Consider the following 21,479-nt stretch of genomic DNA (forward strand, 5'->3'; position numbering starts at 1 on the left):
AGCTAAGTGTAGTTTGGCCAGTTTCTAAAACTTGTGGAAAATCTGCATGTTTGCCGGTTTTGCATTACTGGTTAATAGAGGGGAAGAATTTGAATGTGGTGCCACTGAAATAATATATATACAGAAGCTATATGGGGGTTCGATGTGTAGACCTGATAAAGGCCCCTGTTCAAAACTACATTAGCAAGATGTTAAAATAGAAGTAGAAGATATTAACAATCAATTTATGCTGACATCATTATTGAAATGTATTGAATTGTTAATTATTAAGCAAAAACTGCTGATGTGTGGATGTGCTGCTTTTCTTGTTTCATATTATTGTGAAGTGAATAATGCACAGCAGGTTGCAGCATGAGCCACGTGAAGATCACATTGAATGCCTCTAAAAATCTTTTTAGGTGAAGCTGATGAAAACCGGGTGCAACAGTGACTGAGGGGGAGAGCGGACAAACTGCAGCCATGATGACAGTGAAGGGATCACACACTTACACAGCTAATCAATACCCTGCAAATCAAAAACCACAAACTTTAGTTCTTTTTGTGGCTCAACTCCTCAAGGGAACAAATGAATCATCTATGTGGCTCTTTATGTTGGTGAACAGTGAGAGGGCTCCCTCTGCAGGAATTCAAAGGAAGTTACTAGCCACACTTACAGCAGTTATTATAATAGCCTAGAATTGTATGTACTGTATTACTGCTTTTTTGTGTGATTTTTTTCTGGTAATGCCTATAAAAACAATAATTAACAATTGTATTTATTTGAGTCAGCCCTGGTAAATATGCTAATTTACAAGACCATTAAAAACAAAACCTAATACTTAATGTTTTTTTTTAAGATATTGTTTTGTAGACTTTTCAAGAATGGCAGATAACATATCTGGAGAGGAACAAAATCAAGGATTTGCTTGTTTACTATTACTGGTTGTTAAAAGATGTTAAATTGTGGATAACAAACATGCTGTTGTAATTATTCTGTTTACTACTACTTGTCACAGACTGCATTCAAAGTTTATAACAGCAATGGAAATCAGTAGGGCACATACCTCCGCCAACTTGAAACAAAATGCCGCAAATTGCCTGATCCGGATCCACACCAAGTTTTATGCTAATCTGTCCAGTAGATCACAAACAATGAGGGATGAAAACTAAATTTCCTTTGCAGAGGTAACTCTTAGAGGCCTGTTTGCTCCTGGCAGACTGAAGTGACAAGAGGTAAAATAAAAAACTGAATCTGACATGAAAATCAAACCTCATTTGCGTATGAATATTGTGTTGAATGAAAAAACCTTGGTATTAGAGAAGAGATAAAGAGGAAAATATTATGCTACACAAATAATGGACACTAACATGAACGTGTGAAAAAAGAAATCACTCAACACAACTCCACACAGGGCTCCGTAGGCTACAAATGTCATTTTTATTATTACTTTAAATAATGTCTAAATAAAGGGACTAAAGACATGCTCGTGTGACTTCTTCCATTATCAAAAATATGGTGTTGGGTGATGTTTGCAGCAGAAATCTATCCAGGGAGGGCCGCGTGCATCACAGGGTGAGACCGTTGTGGAGTCTGTCAAGTCTGAACTATGAAATGAGTCTCACCATCACCATGGACGGTGTCAGTTGTCAAAAGGGGGGGCAGTGATACTTTTTTAATCAAATGTCACATTCAGAAGAAAAAAAGGGTCATTTTTCATATATAAAAACCGAAAGACCTGGATACATTTCTACTTCTCCACGTTTTTACAACAGAAATTAAAAAGGAAAAGACATAAAGGAACACACAAAGGGGGAAACAGCTATTTTTTATAATCAACTCCCTTTGGTAAAAACTGTAATAAATGGTCTTGCATTTGTCTTTTTCATATACATACCAACTTTAGCCATTCATCACTAAAGTCCACAGTAACCTTGGAAAGTATTACTAGCACAACAACACAGATTTGTCATAAAAAGTCTGAGACTATATACAGTGTATTTACAATGTGAGCGGCATGTGGACAGTCCTCCTAGTGTGTGCGTATGTATGCGTCTGTGTGTGTGTGTGTGTGTCTGTGTGTGTGTGTACGAGCTGGTGTGTTGGCCGAGGGCATTTTAAAATGATTGACTTCCAGGGCGGCGAGGATCATGTGTGTTAATAGAACTATATATAATATATATACACAACACATACACTGGAATACATGTCAGTATCTGACATTCACAAGCTATACAATTTTACAGTCTGAGACCAAACAGTGCTGTGAGGCTGTTTCTCTTTTTTTGTACATTAGATGCAACAGTGCATTTCGGATGTTAACCTGACAATGCTGTTTGGGGCTCAGGCACAGTTTCTAATAATGCTGCCATGTGTTCTGGAAAAGGAAACGTGTCCCTCTTTCCGTCTAGTGAAAGGTACATAATTGATTTAGCCATAACACAGGAACGTCTGAACCAGTTGCCACAGACTTTTTATTTGAGCGTCCTCCAAACCTTCATTCTGGGAACAAAACTATTTGAAACATTTCCCTACTCCTAAATAAGTGCACTTGTCCGCCATATTGTTTTTCATGGATACTGTAGCATAACACTATCGTAAAGAAAATCCCTGTATGATTGATTTTGATGGAGCTCTCACTCTGATGGCTTCAGACAAAATGGTCAGTCAACAGCTAAAATCGAAGCTCGGTTGGATTAAGTACAAAAAGCACCACTCGTTCTCTCTCAGGCTCCCTGCTTGTGTTGCTCGGCCCGGCTGAAAAAAGCTCGGGGGGAACTTTGTTTGAGACGTGGCTCTGAGTGCTGGTAGGAGCTCAGGTCTGTGACTGGAACGTGACAATTCCTAAGTTTTGGCACCAAAGGCCCTGTGAAAAAATGGGCCCAGCTAAAAACGCTGGTAAAATCCGTAATCCTGCCGCCCCGGGTGCAACATACAGGGTAGCTATAGCTTAATTGTGCTCCCATGTCAGCCTTAAAAACACATTAATAGGCCCTCGTCCCTCCTCCTCCTCCTGACCTGTTTGACTTCAGACCAAAACACCCCCCAGGAATCAGTCTCTCTCTCCCCATTTCTCCTCGGCTACGGCGTTTTGCTGGCTGTGCCGTATTTGACGCGGTACTTGTTGATGTTCATGAAGTGTACAACCTCGGGCTGGCGGGCGGTGGTGCAAGGTAATAGGCCTTCACGCCCTTCACCCATCAGCCACTTGTTGGTCTCGGCGCTCATGTCACGGGTGACGTGCTCCTTGGCCCACGTATCCACCCAGGCCTGGAAGCGATTGTGCAGCCGTGTGCTCACCCTCTCATGTGACTGAGGAAAAACAGACATTTGTTAAAAATCTGAGTGCGTAGAGAATGATGTTAATGTTGACATAGGTACAGACTCGACTGTGACATTAACGAATATCTTCAGTCTGACCTGAGAACACTGAATCATGACTGAATCAGCAGCTTTCTGCATTAGAGCGCCCCTCACTGGTGACTCAAAGTACATTCAACTGTCAACTCGGTGAGTTTTTAAACCACGTCACCTGATCTCCATCTCCCACAAGCAGCCAAAATCTGTCTGTAAATCAGTCAGACGAGCAGCTTTCTTTCCTCGGTCTGTGATGCATCGCACAGCTCACTGAGACACATCAGCATTTCTCTCAGCTCTGTTTACACGGACAAATGTTTTCATCGCTCTGACAGTTGCTATTTCTGACTGCTAAACACCAACAGAACTAAAGAGGCGGGAAGCTTTTTGCTCTCTGTGTCTTAGCTGCAGTTTATCTGTGTAATAAGGGTTTCGTTTTGAGGATTCATTTCAGGACAGTCAAGCTTTGCATGCAGTACTTCCAATTAATTGTCTAGACTGTGGTGGCCCGCTATATTTTAATTTGTCCGGTCAGAGATTCATAATGAAGCTACATTTTGTTTAGACTTCTCATAATAACATAAAAGATCTCTAACTTGGTGTTTTACTCTGTTGCTACATTGTATTGCTGCATTCAGCACTATTTGCTATCATCCATAAATCTGTTACCTTCTATGCTGTCAAAGTTTCAGCTACCGTAGATTGACTGAATTCTGTGTGAAATGCTGGCTCCATTTTAAAAACTTTACAGCCAAACTTAAGTGCTGAACTGTTGAGTTATAATACTGGATAATACAGTATAATATAATATAATTCTAAAAACTGCAGATCTGTTTAATCTGTGTTATTAAATATAACCACAGCATATGTTTGCAATGTTTGTTGTCCCAAAGATACAGGATTTGCTGTCTGAAAGCTAATTTAACCAAGCATCTAAAAAGATCTCTAGAAAAACACATTTTTCTGACTGATTCTGCTCTGGAGTTTATATAAAAAAGGTGCATATATATTAACACTGTCAAAGTCATTGCCAGAAGCAGCCTCCTCAGATCAACACGCATAAAAGTAAAGATAGAAAAACACATTCACTGAGTAAATCGTATGAAGGCACAGGGTGGAGAGATTACCTGGTGAGCTCGCAGCAGGGCAGTGCGTCGGTACATATAATCCTCAGACTTGAAGACGTAGACCATCTTATAAGAGTTGAGCTTGAACATGCACTCCATTTTCTCTTTTTCCAGGGATTTCTTGCCGCCCTCGCAGGCCTCCTTGTCCAGCTGCTCTCGGCCTTTCTGGTACTTTCTGATCCGTCTCAAATTCCTGATTATGAGCACGGAGACGAGCGTAATGAGAGTGACTAATGAGATCCAGCAAGAATGTGTCAGAACAAATCGATTAGAGTTAATTTAATCAGAGGCCTCGACTTTCAAAGGAATGTGTCAGACAGCTTACGCAACAAGGTACTCTAATGTCATGCATTATGAAAACTATAAATCCTGATCATGAAAATTACTTTATTTTGCCAATCTGTTGAATGACCCTAGGTGACGACTTACCTGGGAAGAAAAACGGGCTTCTGAGCGAGGTGCTCCCGCAACTCAGGTGTGGTGGAGTCTGGATTTAAGTAGCGTCCAACATAATCTGACCAACGCTGAATAAACAAAACAAGAATCGTCAAGGGGATGACACACACCCACAGCAGCAATAAAAAAGAGCAGATCATTTGGTGCCATCAAAGTGATAGAACTTGCGGCTTCTTTCAAGCCATTTTCAGACTTTCTCCAGAGTTTGTCTTTCTCATATGATGAATGCATCAGGAGATTCTCCGATCAGACAAATTCACAATAGCACAGAAATCTCTGGAGTGTTCAGGTGAGGGGTGAAGCAGCAGGCAGAGGCAGGACGTAAACATATTCTGCTGCAGCGATCACGTGTCTCTGTTTATTACCCATCAACACCATCGTCGGCCCTTATCATCAGAGTCTCCTATGTGCACGGTTTCTCTTTTTCATCCTGAGATATTTGTATGCTTCATTTTTTTTCCAGTTATACTTCTATCACATGTTACAAAAATCATCAACATGCCCAATCCTCCAGACAATCTCCTGCTGTTTTCTCACAGGGTCGCTCACGCACACATTATCCAGAGTTAACGGAAAATGTCTGCAGCATTTGACTCAGAGATTTGTGATCTCACAAACAGCTTCTGTTGTGTACTGGTAAAAAGGGCAAGAGAAGAGAGCCCACTCTCAATTTGGACGAGTCAAGGTTATTGCTGTGGAAGTGACAACGCTTATTCCAAAGCAAGATTTCTGATGATTTATGTTTTCTGAATCACTTAATGTTCAGCTACGGTCTAATACTGAAGGTTGGGTATTTACCTTAAACTGCCATCTAACTGCCATTTTACTGCCATCACAAAGGCCCTATCTAAAAAAAGTCCTTCCTGGTCTGTAAAATAGTAAACATGGCCCAGTATGTTTTGAAATTTTAGTGCAGGCTTGTTGGAAGTTAAAATGTTCTTACCTCAGCCTCCATGGGCTCGTCTGAATTCTCCTCTTCTGTGTCCAGTAGCTCCACCATGAGCTGCACCTGCCCCCGGTTTCTCAAAAACATCACCTGAGAAAGAGACGGACACACAGCGTGAGAGTTAAATTCAGTGTGTGAAAGTTGTACCAAAGGGTTTGAAGGGATGGAGAGCAAACCAGGCAGCTGCAGTATTTTACGCAGGATCATTGCTGTAAACCCTATGATCTCTATTGATGCTATCCTTTTAAATAAAGTTCCTATATCCATGCTACCAAAAACATCTAAAATAACTTGAAAAGGTAGAGAAAAAAAAAAAGATATGCACCATCACCCCAGTTTTCCTATGACAGTAGCAACTTTGTGAATTTACCTTGAAGCAGTTCTCGTCAGACATAAGCTGTTCAGCTTTCCGCTGGTACATGGACTCCGCAGAGCTCCTTGAAGACTGTGTGGACATGGTTCCGCCGCTGGCCCCGTTGGCGCTTTCTGCCAGGTAGAGGTCTGTGACCTGGACGCAGATCTCGTCGCTTACCATGTGTTGGAGCTGGTTTGAGAGAAATGTTGGTGTTTGACAAACAATGAACACGACAGCGCTGCAGGAATTCTGCGCCTGAGAGAATGAGTTCTTACCTGCCGGACGATGCTTTGGATGAGCTTGTCCATTGTGAAGGCGATGTAGGCGTGGATGGTGAACATTTCCCTCAGAGAGTCCTCGTACTGAGAAGCCTCCATGTTTCCATCCAGATGATTTTTAACCATCTCTAAGAAGGCTGAGTAGTAATCCTCTACCTCAATGTCCACTAGAGAAGAAATAGCATCAAAAATCTGATGAAAAAGTGGATCAACATGCAACAAAACATGTCTGACATTTCAAAGAGATCACCTTTAGCAACAGTTTGATCATTTATTTATCAGTTGTTGTTCTTACACTTTATTGACTGCAATAAGCACATGAAAATGTTGACAATACTTTTCAGACGTTCTCTATTACAAAAGGAATGTGAATTATTTGTTGCAGATAAGAAATTCAGCCTCAGCTAGAGCCCTTAAAGGTACAGTGTGTTTGTGATATCTAGTGTTGAAATTTCATGTTGCAGCTGAACACCCCTCACCTCACCCTCTCATTCCAAACATGAAAAAGAACCTGTGGCAGCCTTTAGTTGTGATAAAAACTCAAAAGGTGTTTAGTTTGTCCAGTCTGGACTAATGTAAAAAACATGGTGGCCTCTGTAGAGAGCGTCCCCTCTATGTAAATATAAAGTATTTAAATATAAAGGGCCTTTTCTGGGGTAAAGAAAACTAAAGTATTAGCTTTCGAAAGCTAATCACAGTAAACACACTGACAGCTGCAGGAGCACAGCTGCTGAGACAATTCACAGAAACCTTTTCAAGAACACAACTCAACCACCAACAGGCTGACAAATAGGCTACAACGCACTGATGTGAGTGACTGTGTATGTAGCATGTGTGTTTAATCACGAGTGGTCATGGGTCATATGTTATGGGGTCCAGGCAGGTCTGGATTTGACCTGGAGGTAATAGCGATAATGGGTTGGGTCAGGTAAAACGGTTTGCAAGTCTATAAAGACAGTTTCAGGATTTATGCTCTATCCCTCAAAAAGGAAAACAGACGAACACAAAACAGTCGGGGTTGAGGAGCAACATAGAAAACTGATGAAAAATGTATAATGTCTGTGTGTGTGTACTCACTGGGCTCCTTCAGTCTCAGCTGGATGGCTGGATTGTCGTTCTTCTCCCTCTTGAGTCCCAGGACCTCCCTCTCCCAGTCTCGTTCTCTGACCTCCTCCTCAATCTGTCGCTCCGCCTGCCCGTACAGCCTCAGCAGGCGCGAGCACAGCGTCTGGTGCAGTCGCAGGAAGATATACCAGTTGTTGTTGACGTAGAAGAGGTTATAGGCGTCATCGCAGCCACGCAGCTTCTGCGCTGCCGTGTTGCTGAACAGCAGCTTGGACTTGGAGGGGCTCCCGCTGCCAGGGACGCCGTTGTGCTTTTTGGAAGCTCCTTCCTCCAGATCCATCTCCTCCTCCTCTTCCTCCTCTACGTCCGAGAGCTCGCCGCGCTGGGAGAACAGCATGTCGGGGACGAAGTGGTAGATGATCTGTTTGATCTTGTATTTTTCCTCCTTCTGAATGCTCGTCTGCCGCTTGACATGGTGGATGATGAGTGCTGCTGCGTCCTCCAGGATCTGACTGTCCTCATAGGCCAGTGTCAGGTGAGGACCTGTGGGTGGACTGGTGTTTTCCTCTGAGGCCTGCTCCTGGCGCTGCAGAGCAAAAAAAGTTTTTCATAGTCATCATTTTGAGAATAAATTATTTAGTTTTTATGCTAAAGCTGACCTGAACAGTTTCCTTAAATGTTGTTCTACTGGTCAAATGTTAGCATGACTTTGTACATATTTTGAATTGTGCTGATTCTGTCTTTCTTTTGTCTTTTACCTCATCATAGATGCTTTCGATTTCATTTAGCAGCGACTTGGATCGAAGCACTTTGGTGTCGTTCTGTTTGAAGTTGATGCCTTGATGGTCGAGAGACTTGAGGTAATACTTCTCGTTCTGCTCCCTCCATATCTTGTTGAAGCCTCGCTGGGCTTCCCGCCACTCTTCGTCCTTTATCTTTAACCTGGTGAGAACAGAAGTCAAGTAACGACACTGATGCAAACATCAGCTGCAACATGATGCATTTCAGGCAGCAATGTCAAATAATAAAGTGGCAGCTTCTCCTTTCTTTCTGCAGCGATGGAGATTGTAGTCTATAAAAGCAAACATTAATTCTCAGGAGTCCTTTTTATATACACCAGACACATCGCATTGCCTTTTCCTGCCCTGTGTGGATTAGTGGGTTTATAAGGTGTGGTTCAGCTGAAGCTGGTGTACAGACATGTACTGCAATGCTTGAACAGCAATGTAATATGCAGGTTTTTTCAGTAACATTAATCAAATAATTCAAGAGGAAAAAGGTTTTTTCTATCAGCCACTTACCTCTTTAACACGATGGGAACAGAAGTTGCAGGGTTTTTCTTAAGGCCGTCGATGATGTCAGGCGCTTTGTCTCCGTATATCCTCTGGATGGCCTTGCGGTGCACAACCTCCGAGGAGCCACCCAGTGTGTTGTCCAAGCGGAACTTGGCCTGCTCCTCAGCAGACATGCGGGACAACTTGCGCTGCACCGTTTCCAAGGCTCTGATGGTGGCCAGGTTGGTTTCCAATACAACATCCAACTGTCGGGGGGATTTATGATTCTTTTCTTAGATATATTTTGCAGTATTTCACCATAATTTACAGGCTAGTAAGCGTGAAATGGGGCAAGGGAATGGAAGAGGATATGCAGCAATGGGCTAGGTCAGCGCAGAGCCTGTAGCTATTGCAGGAGGACTCAAGCCTCCTTATGCAGGGCGCCCACGCTACTCATTTAAAGATTCTTTACTGGGAATGAGTGAATACTTTTCCCAATGAAAAATGTTTCTTGATGTAAAATATTTATGTCTTTGATTGTTAAACAATGACTGATTTCACTTAAAGTCTATGTTCACTGATGGTTTTGGGACAAAAATGAGAAAAAAGAAATCCTCAACAGGGAAAATGACATTTGAAATTGGAATAAAATAAATTATTTAAACCGTGTGGTATCACCCCTGTGGGGACATCTACAGACGAGCTGTAAACATTAAATATTCCCACTCACCTCAAAGCGTTCATCCTCACATCTGTAGATATGCTCCTCGTACTGGGTCTTCTTGGAGCTGACAAACGTTGAGTCCTCAGACCAGGAGGGGAAGGACACCCAGGTGTCATTTAAGACCTGGACCCAGTAGAAACAAGCACTATCAACTTAAAGCTCGATGGAGATAAACAAATAAACAAATGATGCCAGTAATAGTGAGATGTTGACCATCAGCTTGGTCCTAAAGGTCATTTTGACATCATACCACCTTTGCTTAGAGATGTTGAAAACTTTCCTAGTTCTTCTGTTTGATCTGCTCTTGTATTTTTTTCCTACACATTTCTGTCAACTAAATCTCATCTTTGCAATACCCAATCTTCAAAGTACCATGGATTTATTAGAGGTGTGGACATTTCTCAACTCTTAGATGCATCACGTTGCAGACGTGGAAGACTCTGCTTCGATGCAGTGACAGAACATAATCAACTCATGTTTTCCGCTACATTAATTGTTGAGCAGAGTCACTTGTTGACCTGCGTGGAGTAATGCACCGACGTGCAGCGGCGCTGCTAAGGGGGAGGGCCCGATGGGGCTACCTTGATACAGCAGAGGCTATAATCAGGGTTTGTCCACATCTAAACTGAATGAATGTCATATCAGTGTGGAGAAAACTGACCACTGTCATTTACTGTTGTCTGAATTCTTAATTGAATACCTTATTTTGTAAATTACTGCATATTTAATTACAAATAAAAAAGGATTTCATATTTGTCTGACTATAATATAGAAAATTGTGGATGTGATACATTGAATGCATTAAACTTGATGGACTTTTCTAAACCTAAAGGATTTCAAAGCGTTCTCCTCTCACCTCTTTACAAAGTGGTGTTCTCCCAGTGCATTTGGGCTGCTGGTAGCTTTTGGGCAGAGCTCTGTAACTGGAGCCTAGTCTCTTACAGGAGGCATAATCAATCTCCATGGCGATGCCCTCGGTGGCCCGTTCCTTAGGGTATGTTTCGATGTGAGACATTTCCCGATATCCCAGGAAGTTCTTAAACCAGTTGAACAGCTCTGGGAATTTACTGTATGTAAGAATGTCAAATATAAAAGAACATGAATGAGATATATATATATATATATTCTGTATATATTCACCTTTTAATGTGGAAAGACTTGTATCTAGTGTGTGTAGGTAAACAACTCACCCTAAAAAGGGCAGCACCAGCTGCACCAGTTCAGCCCTGGAGATCACCTCCTGATTAAAGATGACCAGACACCGCAGGAAGTTGTCATAAGCCTCCGCACTTCGCAAGGCTTTGCGCACCTGTAATGATAGATATTCAAAAAACATTTATGTCAGGGTCGACTGGAGATGCACAAAATCTGCCTGCCATATCTCAAATTTGGGAAAATAAATAAATAAAATACCACTTTTTACTTTTAGTCAGCGGCATATTACTAAGTTTGGACTCAGGCTTCTTCTAACTTTGGATAAATTAGACTGACTGTGCGTAATCAAAAACTGTGCTTTATTTTAAGTCATATTAGTAACTTTTAAATCTTATTATAGAGTATTTCAGAATAGTTTGAAATAAAAAATATAAATTAATAATAAATATATTCAATTCCACTTAAAATGAATGGACATAATGCAGTGAAATGATCAATAAAGTGTTTTTTGTCTTTTCATTTCATGAGAATGAGGAATTCCAACTAAACTTAACCTGTATTTAAGCTAAAAACACAGCATATTACCAACTCACCTTCTCAAAGAACAGAGATTCTGTGCCGACTCCATGCTTGTTGGCTTCTGTGACCGAAGAATCTTTCAAATTCAGTAACTTGGGCTTCTTCTGTAGCATTACAGAAACAGCAACGAGAGGACATAAGTATAATAATTACAAAACAAATGAACAACGTCAGACGTGAAAACACATCAATAAAAAGGAATCTGTAGGCAGCTATAGCTAAATTAGCGTGTGCGATTCTAGGCGTGTACCTTAACGGGTGGTGTGGTCCCTGGAGTTGGATGCCGACGGATCTGACAGCCATTCTGGTTGGGCCTCTGTTTGTTGTTGAGCTGCAGCTTTTTGGCGGTGCCACCATGGTCGTTCCGTACAGACTCTGCCTTCTCAGCTGTAGTCTTATTTAACAGCTGTGGGGAAGACATGATACTGGTAAGACTGGGGTATATGAAGATGAATAGGACTACAACTGTGACCACCATTCATACAGTATTTGAACAGACCCATTAATACAGCAGGTATATATTTTAAGAAAGAAGAAATGTACTTGTTCAAGTTACTTCTTGAGTATCTGCAATAAGACCTGCGTAACATGAAGAGTCTGCTTACCACTGAACTGTTGGCATCAGGTAGAAATTGTCCAAACTCTGAGAGCAGGTCCTCTTGGTTCTTAAAGAGCCTGGCTACCTGAGCATACACCTCCTGCTCCGTCAGGGCCGGCGTGTAGTTCCCTCCAGCCTCCTTTGCGTTACGCTGTTCCTTCTGCAGAGGATGAGCACAAGATAAGTGTTATGTCAGGAATATTAGACTCCCACATTTTGTTTTAACTATAAGTGCAACAGTTAAAATATTATAAGATATAAAAAAATTAAGGCACAATTGTACTTTTTAAGTATCTGGGTGTTTTTTTAGTTTGAGTCACTGACCTGATACGTGTGCAGGATCTCCAGGAAAGCTTTGTAAATGTCCGGCTGGCCCTGGAAGCGGTTCTTGATCTTGTTGACGTAGTTGATGGCGTGGTTGAACTCCACAGGCTGGTTGTTCTGCATGGGTGGACCGGTGGGGGTGCCGCTGAGTGGTGGGTGGAGCTGCATGGGCGGGGAGCGGGGAGAGGTGTATGCAGGGATGGACGGATTGCTCTGGCTGCTTGGTGTCAAGGCCTGGGGCTGGAGAGGCTGGAAGATGGAACATTTTATTAGATGCTGCACAACTAAGTCCAGTTTTAAACTTAAACCAGCTCCACCATGTTTTGTTTTTACAACTTGGCTGGTGTTCAGTCATTTCCTGCTCGGCCTTTAGTACTCACCTTGCTCGTCTTGGCAGGGGTAGACTGTGTGAGAAGGGGTGGAGCGGTGGTGGTTGGTGCAGACGGGAGCTGTGCTTGGTGTTGGGTATTTGCTCCTGTTAGGGGGATGTTCTGGACTGAAATGCCATGTGGGGTGATGTGGTGGATTTGACCCGGTGTTGTCACGTTCACCAAGTCATTGTTGTGGACCTCAATCTTGTAGCCTGGTGGCAGGAAGGTGTTGAAGCCCATGATGAGGTCGGGGTGACCTTTGAACAGCTGCGACACTCTGCTGATGACCCCTGGGGTGTCAATACTAGAGACAGAAGAACACACATTATGAATTTAAGTCCACTTCAGCTGTTAAACTTACACCTGTTGAACCTTAAATTATTCTGAACAAATGTCTTCTTTCGCTGTCCAGCTGTGACAGACTTATCAGGATTTACACTCATTCTCAGCAAATCTAAAAATATGCCTTCTATTTTTATGGAAGCAAAAAAATATATTTTCTTGAAGTTTAAGTCGAGCCAAAATCCTTCTAATTATAGAACAATTTTTTGCCAATTAAAAATGGGGATTTGTGGCCAAATGTATATTCAAATTTTGTTATTAACTAAATATACTAGTGCTGCGTGGTGCAAGTTAAAGGTACTATGACATGGGTGAGAACAGAACTCATGTCGTGAAATATCTGAATGAGAAACTTTGCATGTGCCACCCAATGACTCACATTATCCTCCTGTAAAATAAAACAGGGTACTCACTTCTGAGACTTGAACTCTTTCATGATGTCCAAAAAGTCATTGTAGACCTGAGGCTGGTTGCCGAACTGCAGTTTCACTTGATCCAAGTAAGACAAAGCATCTTCCACCTTAGAGTGAGAAAGAAAAGAAAAAGACGAGGTCAGAGGTCTAATCTGTTTTTCTTTCACTTTCATTTTTAAATCAATGCTCCAATTATGATATATCACACCAGATGTTCTTAAGGTAAGAAACAATTAAAAATAGCAGCAACTCTTTTTGCTTGATTTTGACAAATCAGCTATGACCAACTACGCCATCACATTCTTAAAACCTGACTGACTAAGAATAAATCAGTAGAACAAATTGAAAATAAACCCAGATGTGACAGCAGTCGCCAAATGAGTTCACAGAATGCTGATTCAGTCCATCAGTACCTGTTAAATCTCTCTCTATATTTTAAAGTATATCTGAGTTTTATTCCCAGCAATTCCCTGCAATGTGTGTGTGTTTTATATCAACCAGCAAGTTTGACAGAGCTGATGAAGGGAGCAGCCGCAGCAGTGGACTTTGAAAAAAAGCCGCTGCAACAGAGGGTAAATTCAGAAAAGTGTGTGCCCATGAAAAGCTTCTGATGCTCCAGATTAAAAAGAAAGTCTGCATTCAGAGGAAGGATTACATTCTCAAAAAGACAGTGATCAACAGCGAGAAGGAACATGGATTATAACTCCTGCTGCTTTTCCTGGTTGGACAGCTCTGACAGAAGAGAAGGGTCTGGGGCAGACACAGATGTTGCCATACTGCTTTCCGACAGGCTGGTATTTGTAAAACTTTTGGAGAGGCCTACATAACTGATACAATTCCTCAACCTAAATAATGATTTATTGTTTTGGAACTATGGACAGTTCTCTGAACATTGTTTATGTAATTACTCTCACTGCCAGAAGGGGGAAACAAAAGTTCCACATTTCAGGTTTAAAATGTTAGTTGCACATTCTCTAAAAGGGTTTATACCACAGGAACTTTCCCCCTGAACTAAGAACCTTTGCAGGAATTCAGGGACCAGGTTCTAAATAAAGTTTCATGTAGGTTTGGGTATAGTACTTTAAAAAGTACAGGAACCTTTGGGGTTATATATGTTTGTTTTCAATTACTTCTTTAGCTTGGGACATCATTGACAATCTCAGGTTTTCCATGGGATGTGACAACTGCTAGAGCCTGACACAATAAAAGTGTCTGACTAACCTTGAGCCTCTGAAACTGCTGCTGGCCCTGGGCTGAGGCTTGAGGAGCAGCCGTATGGCTGTGTCCCGACATCGGAGAGGGCCCATGGGATTGCACTGCCGGGCTGTGGTGGTGGGACCCCCCATGGACTGCTGGGCTCGGGGTGTGCCCATGCCCACCACTGTTCTGGGCCACGGTGGGAACCTGGGGCGGCAGAGTAAGGTTTAAAAAACAATGGCGGATAATAAACAGTGGCTGAATGACATCTGATGCCCTGTTCTTGTCATTTAAATAGCCACATACCAAAAATGTAGAGCAATTTCATTATATGAAAATGTGCTGAAACTTGACACAAGGAAGAAAAAAACAGACATTTGACTGACATGCACCAAAGACTGACAGTTTGAATGAGTTATGGCTGCCAAGTGATTTTAAAACTGCTACATTACACTTGGTCAAACTCAAAAACAGAAAATGCGTAAAACTCGTCCACACTTGACAAACAGTATATACCTGATATCCCTGGGGGACGGAGTACTGGACACCTGCTGTGGGCTGCATGTTCTCGGACACAGCTTCATACACAGCTGGGGCTGGAGCAGGGGCCAGGACACGATGCTGGAAAGCCTCCGCACTGCCAGCGAGGCGCCGCTGCTGCGATGCAAAAACCGTTTCCTGATCCTCCAGTCGCCGCTTCATTATGAACTCATACTCGTGAGAGCTGAGAGACCTGGGAATAGAAAGAGCAGCATATGGACCCTATTTTAGACTGGCAGACCTCTGTTTAGTTAATCAGACTCCATTAACTCTGTTTCTTGAATTCATTCAATCATGTCTTGAGGAACATATGGCAATATTTAAGTTTTTACTTCAACTGTGAACTCATGGGTACACAGTGCCAGCAAGCCACTTCTTCCATTTGGCTGAGAAAGAAAACTAACTATTGACCATTGATTTAAGGAAACATCCAATGATTTTAAGCACAAACTAGAGACAAGGAGGGATGTGATTATGCCAATAAATCATTGTTCTCTAGATAAGTTATAAGACAAGAATAAGAACAACTTTTGGGCTGAAAATCTTCCTCCAATTCAACCTGTTGCTTGCAATTTAAGCTATTTAATAAACGAATTTACTGTGTTTTAACAGTCTTTATTTTGTCAAGTCTAAGCATTGGAAACTAAATTCTCATTTTGTCATCATAATGACCTCACATGAAAATCAGGATAATGAAGTTTTGTTATTAATAAGAAAGAAACCGTTGGAATCTGACAATGAGCTCAAAGGTACGATTCACCGTAAATCTTAAATCTGTTTCACACGGATTTTAATTCGCCTGTGAAGAACCCCCCCCCCCCCCAAATAAGAAATAAAAAAAACAATCCAGGCTTATATCAAATAATCAACGATCAAAAGTGGGGGGAAATGATCAATGTGGGGGTCCTGATCAAAACACACTATTCAGAATGACAGAGACATTACTTGAGAAGCAATGCTGCAGTATTATGTGCAACAAAAAACTGTGTCATTTATTGGACAGGGGCAGTCAAACTACTGTTGATTATTCGGAGATAATCGTGTAAGCTAACTCTCATATGTTGTCCCCAGCCAGCTTTTGCAAGACAACCTGAAATAAAATAAAATGATATAATAACAAATATCAATGGATAATTCATGAACGTCAACATTACGTACACGTGTTTCTCCAACTTTCTATTTCCAGATGATGGGGCTGTTGAGTGATAAAACTAAACCCACGATCGCTTCCTGAATGGATGCTCATCTTAACATGTGCTGGATGTGAAACTTGTGCTGTGCGTGGCCAATGAAACACGGACCGTGGACGTCAGCGGTGCAACGAACAGGTGCTGCGGGAACGTGGGAGACGTCACTCTGCCATTCACAACTTCCTGCAGACGGCAGCGCCTGCTCCTCGCCTCGACCCGTGGCTTCTCAGACAAACACAGCGAGGGGGACGAACCCGCCGCGTTTCCAGAGCCTCGACACCGACCTGAAGCCACACATTGACTGTGAACCCCATTAGCCCCGTGTGAGCTTAGCATCGCTCGGTGTCCGGACAGCGGCGGGTGTTCGCCGACAACCCCCCGGCTCTCCACGGCCAATGAAAGCGAGGCTGCTGTATTTATAGCCGCACCACCTCCGCTCGGTGTAGAGTTGTAGCGCTACAGTCAGACACCTACAGGCAAACACGACTACCCCTGCTTCGTGCTAACAGCCGTTAGCGAACCATCCCCTTTACGGCCTAGCGACACAAGCACCGACCTCGAGTTACAGAACTACGCTTCCCCCCACGCCCGCCATTTAGAGCGTGGCACACGAGTGGAGCTAATTCCCCTCGGTTTCCATCAGGTAAGCGCCAAAAGTCCACGGCTAGCCAACCCGGAAGCGATTTAAAGTGTTTTTTCCAATAACTTCGCCGGGAAGCTGGTTTATCAACAGTGGTCGCGAGCTGCCAATTAGCTGCTAGCTAATGTAAACAACATTGGAAGCCCCACACGGAGCACTGTCCGCGGCTAGCAGGGAAGCACATGCAGCTAAGCATGAGCGATCCTGCTCACTGTTGCTACAACATCTGTAGCAGCGCTATCGGCTTATCTCAGTGGTTCATATCGGGTCGTGCTGGGAGCCAGGCGGAGAGACGTCGATCCCCCGTGGGCTTCACTCAAAACGTCTGCTAACAGTATGTAGGTGGTATAGGCAGATTGGAGCTAGCAGTGTTAGCTTACTGAATGAATTCAGCTGAACTCACCCCCTCTCGTTAAACAGCGAGCTGAAGTTCACCGATGATGCTTTGATAATCCGTAACCGATGGGGACACCCGCCACAGCTGAAGATGGAGCAGACACCGCCGCGGACGTATGCGTGAAAAAGCAAACTTATCCGTGATTTAAGTAAACAATTCAGAGCTCCGGGCTGCAAAGTGAAAATCTCCCCGAGAAGAAAACAATCTCCGTTCGGTTAGCAATGGGGGGAGGCGTGGTTTTTCTGCATAGGCCAGCCCCCTGACGAGCACTATTGGTCAGTTCGTTCGGAGGGTCCACGGGAGGGCGGGGCGGAGGACCCGAGCTGTCAATCATGGAGTTATCTTCCGGTCCCAAAGCACGCCCATGTTGACTGGGAGCGCGGCAGTGCATCAGTGAGTTCAGCTCGTGGATGTGTTACACACTATGTATAGGGTCAGGAGAGAAGCGCTGGATCCGTCTGCTACAGACCCCCACTCCCCTCCATGTCTTTCCTCCAGACACCCAGAGCACAACCAGGTCACTAAAGCTCATATGATAGGACGATTAAAAAGGGCAAACATTTCAAAAGCACACTGCCATCAGTATTTTATGGCACTTCAAATTCAATATTACATGTCTGTGGTTTTTTATAAAGGCAGCATGCAAATACTGTACCAAAGGGCGCATTTCCTTGTTTCTTACTATAGGTTATTGTTAGGGTTATTATAACCACATATTTTCAAATTGTGCTATGTTTTCTTGTCAGATCCCAGGCACTGAGGAATAATGATGGTCTTTACTTTTCACACATTTCATAAACTTAATCTACACCTAAATAGAACAATAGTCAGATGTATTAATAATGTAAATAATCACTATTTGCAGCCATTACGTATTTACTTGAAATCTGAGAAACTTTAATAAAACACAACTTGTGAACAACAACAAATAAGACAGTTGAGATTTAAAAATTGATTTTGAGTCAAAGCAGGACACTAAATAACATCAACTTGTGCTCAGGAATATTGTGACTATGTTTTTGACTGTTCTGTAGAGCAAATATGACCGATAATGATAATGAAGGGTAGTAGCCCCTATTACTTGTGTAAATAAACTCTCTTACAGTAAGGTCGTCTTTTAATGCAGTATTCCTTTGTAGGTGGGACCAGATTAAGATGTGATCATATTTCAAATTGTTCATAATGTCTTACATTTATCTTCCAGTGTTGGAGGCTTTTGACTGACTGTCTGCTGTTTATTTAATTTGAAAAATAAATGTTTGAAACACTATGGTCAGATTCCAAGGCTAATTGGTTTTGTTTTTTATGGGTAGTTCTTAAATGAGCTGTGTGTGCAAAACATGCTAAAATATTTAAAAACTGATCTGCAGGAAGAATAAACGCTTTTTTGTTTAGTTAAGTCAAAATAACATAGCAGGATAGTTTTATATGTAAAATGTATGTTGTATGCAAATGTATACCAGGAGTGCTTAGTTTCATTTAAATGTTTGTATTGTGAGCAATACTGTGAAATGAGTACATTCGATAAATAGACACTTTCTGATTTCACTATCTACAGTGTGTTTGTGCATGTCTGCTAATAATTAATACTCAGTAAATTAAGTGTAATTTATCAGTGTGCTATGGTTTCAGAAAACATATAAGTGTGCTATGTTTTCTGAAAACTATTTAAATAGGAAATTCCACATTTGAGCACAATATAAAGTAAAAATAATAAAGGTATCAAAGCTGTCCTCTACAACACAGGATTACTTAATGTTGCAGTTTCCCACAGTTAAGGGAACTGAAATTTTGTGGCTGTTGCCCATTTTTCCTGTCTGCTAATGCAGCCTTAGGTATATTAAATTCTGTGTCAATATATAGATTCACTTTTTAGGTAGTTGAACCTTTTATTGTCTATGACCCAGACCAACCTTTCATACCAATATAACAATGTGCATAGAGCAGCAACAATTCCCTGATTAATTGTTTGGTCTATCAACAATCAAAATTCGAATATTTGATTGTTTTAGACATTTTTCAAGCAAATGTGCTAAAAATTTGCTGATCACAACTTTTCCAATGTGAGGATTTTCTTTTTATATCCCAGGAAAACCAGTATCTGAATTTTGAATTGTCTATTTAAAACAAGACATTCAAAGACATCCCTCTAGTAGACTAGCATGAACACATTGTATTCTGACAAATTAGACTGTGATGGAGAATTGAGAAAATAAAGAGCGGATCAATCAATCATGAAAATCATTGTGCATTGCATCCATAGTAATGCATCAAGTCTAATTGGACATATTTAGTTTGAATGTGCTTGTAGTCTTTATTTTACAGTTATTGTGTAAATAAAACTAATATTTGTCATTCATCTATAATCACAAATTTGAGTCTCGAGTGTGACAGACCGACTTTCTGTCTGTCAATCAAATGCATTAAAATGTGATAGCTGCACGACCACTTCCTGGAGTCAGGTAACACGTGACCCAGTGGGCGGGATCCTGCCTGTGCACTCGGATCCCTCCCCTTTGTGGGGGCTGCAGCCAATCAGCGCATAGAACCGTCCTTACAAATCCCCAAAAGGTGGAACTTCCAAAATAAACCCTCGCCCACGACAGGCGGAGCTGCAGCAGTAGCCCGGGATTCCTCCCTCCAGCCCGGGCAGAGGGATCAGCAGCGCCTGTACACACACACGCAGCTCTGCTATCCCAACCGCCGCCCCCCCCTCTCGTAATTGCGTGCGCATTATAAACGACGTGATTCACTTTGAATTTGCACAACGACCCATGGTTTCCATTGTCTAACCTTGCATTATGAGAGTGTTTCTCTGCTGCGTAACAAGTCGTTATTTCAAGTTTCTGTGCAGAAGCGTGCACGACAACACGCTGCGGGCTGTGGAGCTCCACAACCCCGGGGAGGAGGGTGCGCTGTCTCCGTGCACTCAGCGGCGGTCGACGTGCGTGTGTGCAGGCTGCGCTCTCCAGACAAAAGGCTCCACTGGACAAAGATAAAACGGAAAACCCGCACCCACTGTTTTATTGACGCTTTGCATCAGCGCAGGTGGACGCGGAGGGAAGAGGAGCCGGGCCTGGGCGGCTCACGCTCCTGCGTATTTTCTTGGCGGCAAAGAGGCGATCCGGGTGCCCTTACCAAACAATGCCAAAGTCAAAGGAAACGGGAACTACTGCGTCGCGACGCGGAGGAGCCACGCCATTCCCCCCGCCGCGCTCCCCCGAAAACTACGCAGCCACAGCGGCCGCGATTCCGCTCGGCGGAGAGGACGCCTCCTCCAACAAATCCCATTCTTTGTTTACTTCAGCGATCGGGAGTAAAAATGTCGAACCTGTCTCACCACCACAACAACTCCCTCCTCCTCCTCCTCCTCCTAACCCGAACGAGCCATTTACAAACATGCCCCGCACACAGCCCCGCACACCGAACGTCTCCAAAACAGCGGGATGCCTCACATCACCACCGCACTGCCCCGCACACTCTGTTTACCCGCACTCTCAACGACGACCCATCTCATTTCACCACTGTACTGCTGCCGATCCCCAGCATTTAAAAACAAGCCCCCGATCGCCTCATTTCAAGACACAAAAGGCGCAACACGCCGCCCCCCCACTCATCATAAACACCGTTCGCTTGTTACAGCAGCCATGGTGAGATATTAACGTAGTTAAAGCAGCTGTTACATACCCAGGAAAAAGACTCCTTACTCCGGATTCGTGTTTGTAACAAAATTAGTTGGAGACGCCCCCCTCCGCTGGCATTGGCGCACACCACCAGCTACGTCACTTTATTTTGAATATCGCCCGCTAAAAGAGAGGCAGCCTCACAGACACACTGCTGACTCCGTCTGATCAAAACTGCGAGGCAGGACCACCACCTGTGTTATACACACACACACACACACTCTGCAGCTGCCCTGCAGAGTAATCAAGTACTATTACTGAAGTAACTGTACTCTAGGTATGCACTCCTCCCCATTACATTCCAGAGGATGATATTCTTCATCGTGTATTTAGCAGCCATTATATTTTTATTTCGGATACTTTTGCTCAGTCCTTTACAGGATTGATTAATTATCAGGCCTATTGGATAGAAACAGTTGCAAAGCTATTTTCAGATTGCTTGTTTTACTCCAACAATATCTTTTGTGATGTATTTTCTCTTGTTACTACCA

At 42.8% G+C, this 21,479-nt stretch overlaps 1 protein-coding gene across 3 annotated transcripts; it reads right to left on the reverse strand.

The window, feature by feature from the left end:
- Window positions 1-1,398: 1,398 nt before the first annotated feature.
- Window positions 1,399-21,124, reverse strand: sin3aa (SIN3 transcription regulator family member Aa). Of its 3 annotated transcripts, none has more exons than XM_020079168.2 (21): window positions 20,993-21,124; window positions 15,055-15,271; window positions 14,563-14,745; window positions 13,342-13,448; window positions 12,596-12,890; window positions 12,216-12,464; window positions 11,899-12,051; window positions 11,544-11,699; window positions 11,308-11,397; window positions 10,750-10,868; window positions 10,416-10,626; window positions 9,566-9,682; window positions 8,863-9,101; window positions 8,320-8,503; window positions 7,574-8,147; window positions 6,494-6,663; window positions 6,234-6,407; window positions 5,861-5,953; window positions 4,891-4,985; window positions 4,462-4,654; window positions 1,399-3,289 (listed from the first exon to the last, which is right to left on the reverse strand). In XM_020079168.2, exons 2-21 carry the CDS (start codon window positions 15,238-15,240, stop codon window positions 3,059-3,061), a joined length of 3,819 nt encoding a protein of 1,272 aa, XP_019934727.1. In that variant the 5' UTR covers window positions 15,241-15,271; window positions 20,993-21,124; the 3' UTR covers window positions 1,399-3,058. The 3 variants fall into 3 exon arrangements, with proteins under 3 accessions (XP_019934727.1, XP_019934726.1, XP_019934728.1); XM_020079167.2 differs by lacking the exon at window positions 20,993-21,124 and adding an exon at window positions 17,312-17,531; XM_020079169.2 differs by lacking the exon at window positions 20,993-21,124 and adding an exon at window positions 16,237-16,368.
- Between the last annotated feature and the right edge of the window lie 355 nt (window positions 21,125-21,479).

Source organism: Paralichthys olivaceus, chromosome 7, assembly GCF_024713975.1.
Source record: "Paralichthys olivaceus isolate ysfri-2021 chromosome 7, ASM2471397v2, whole genome shotgun sequence".
In the NCBI taxonomy this organism is placed as follows: domain Eukaryota; kingdom Metazoa; phylum Chordata; class Actinopteri; order Pleuronectiformes; family Paralichthyidae; genus Paralichthys; species Paralichthys olivaceus.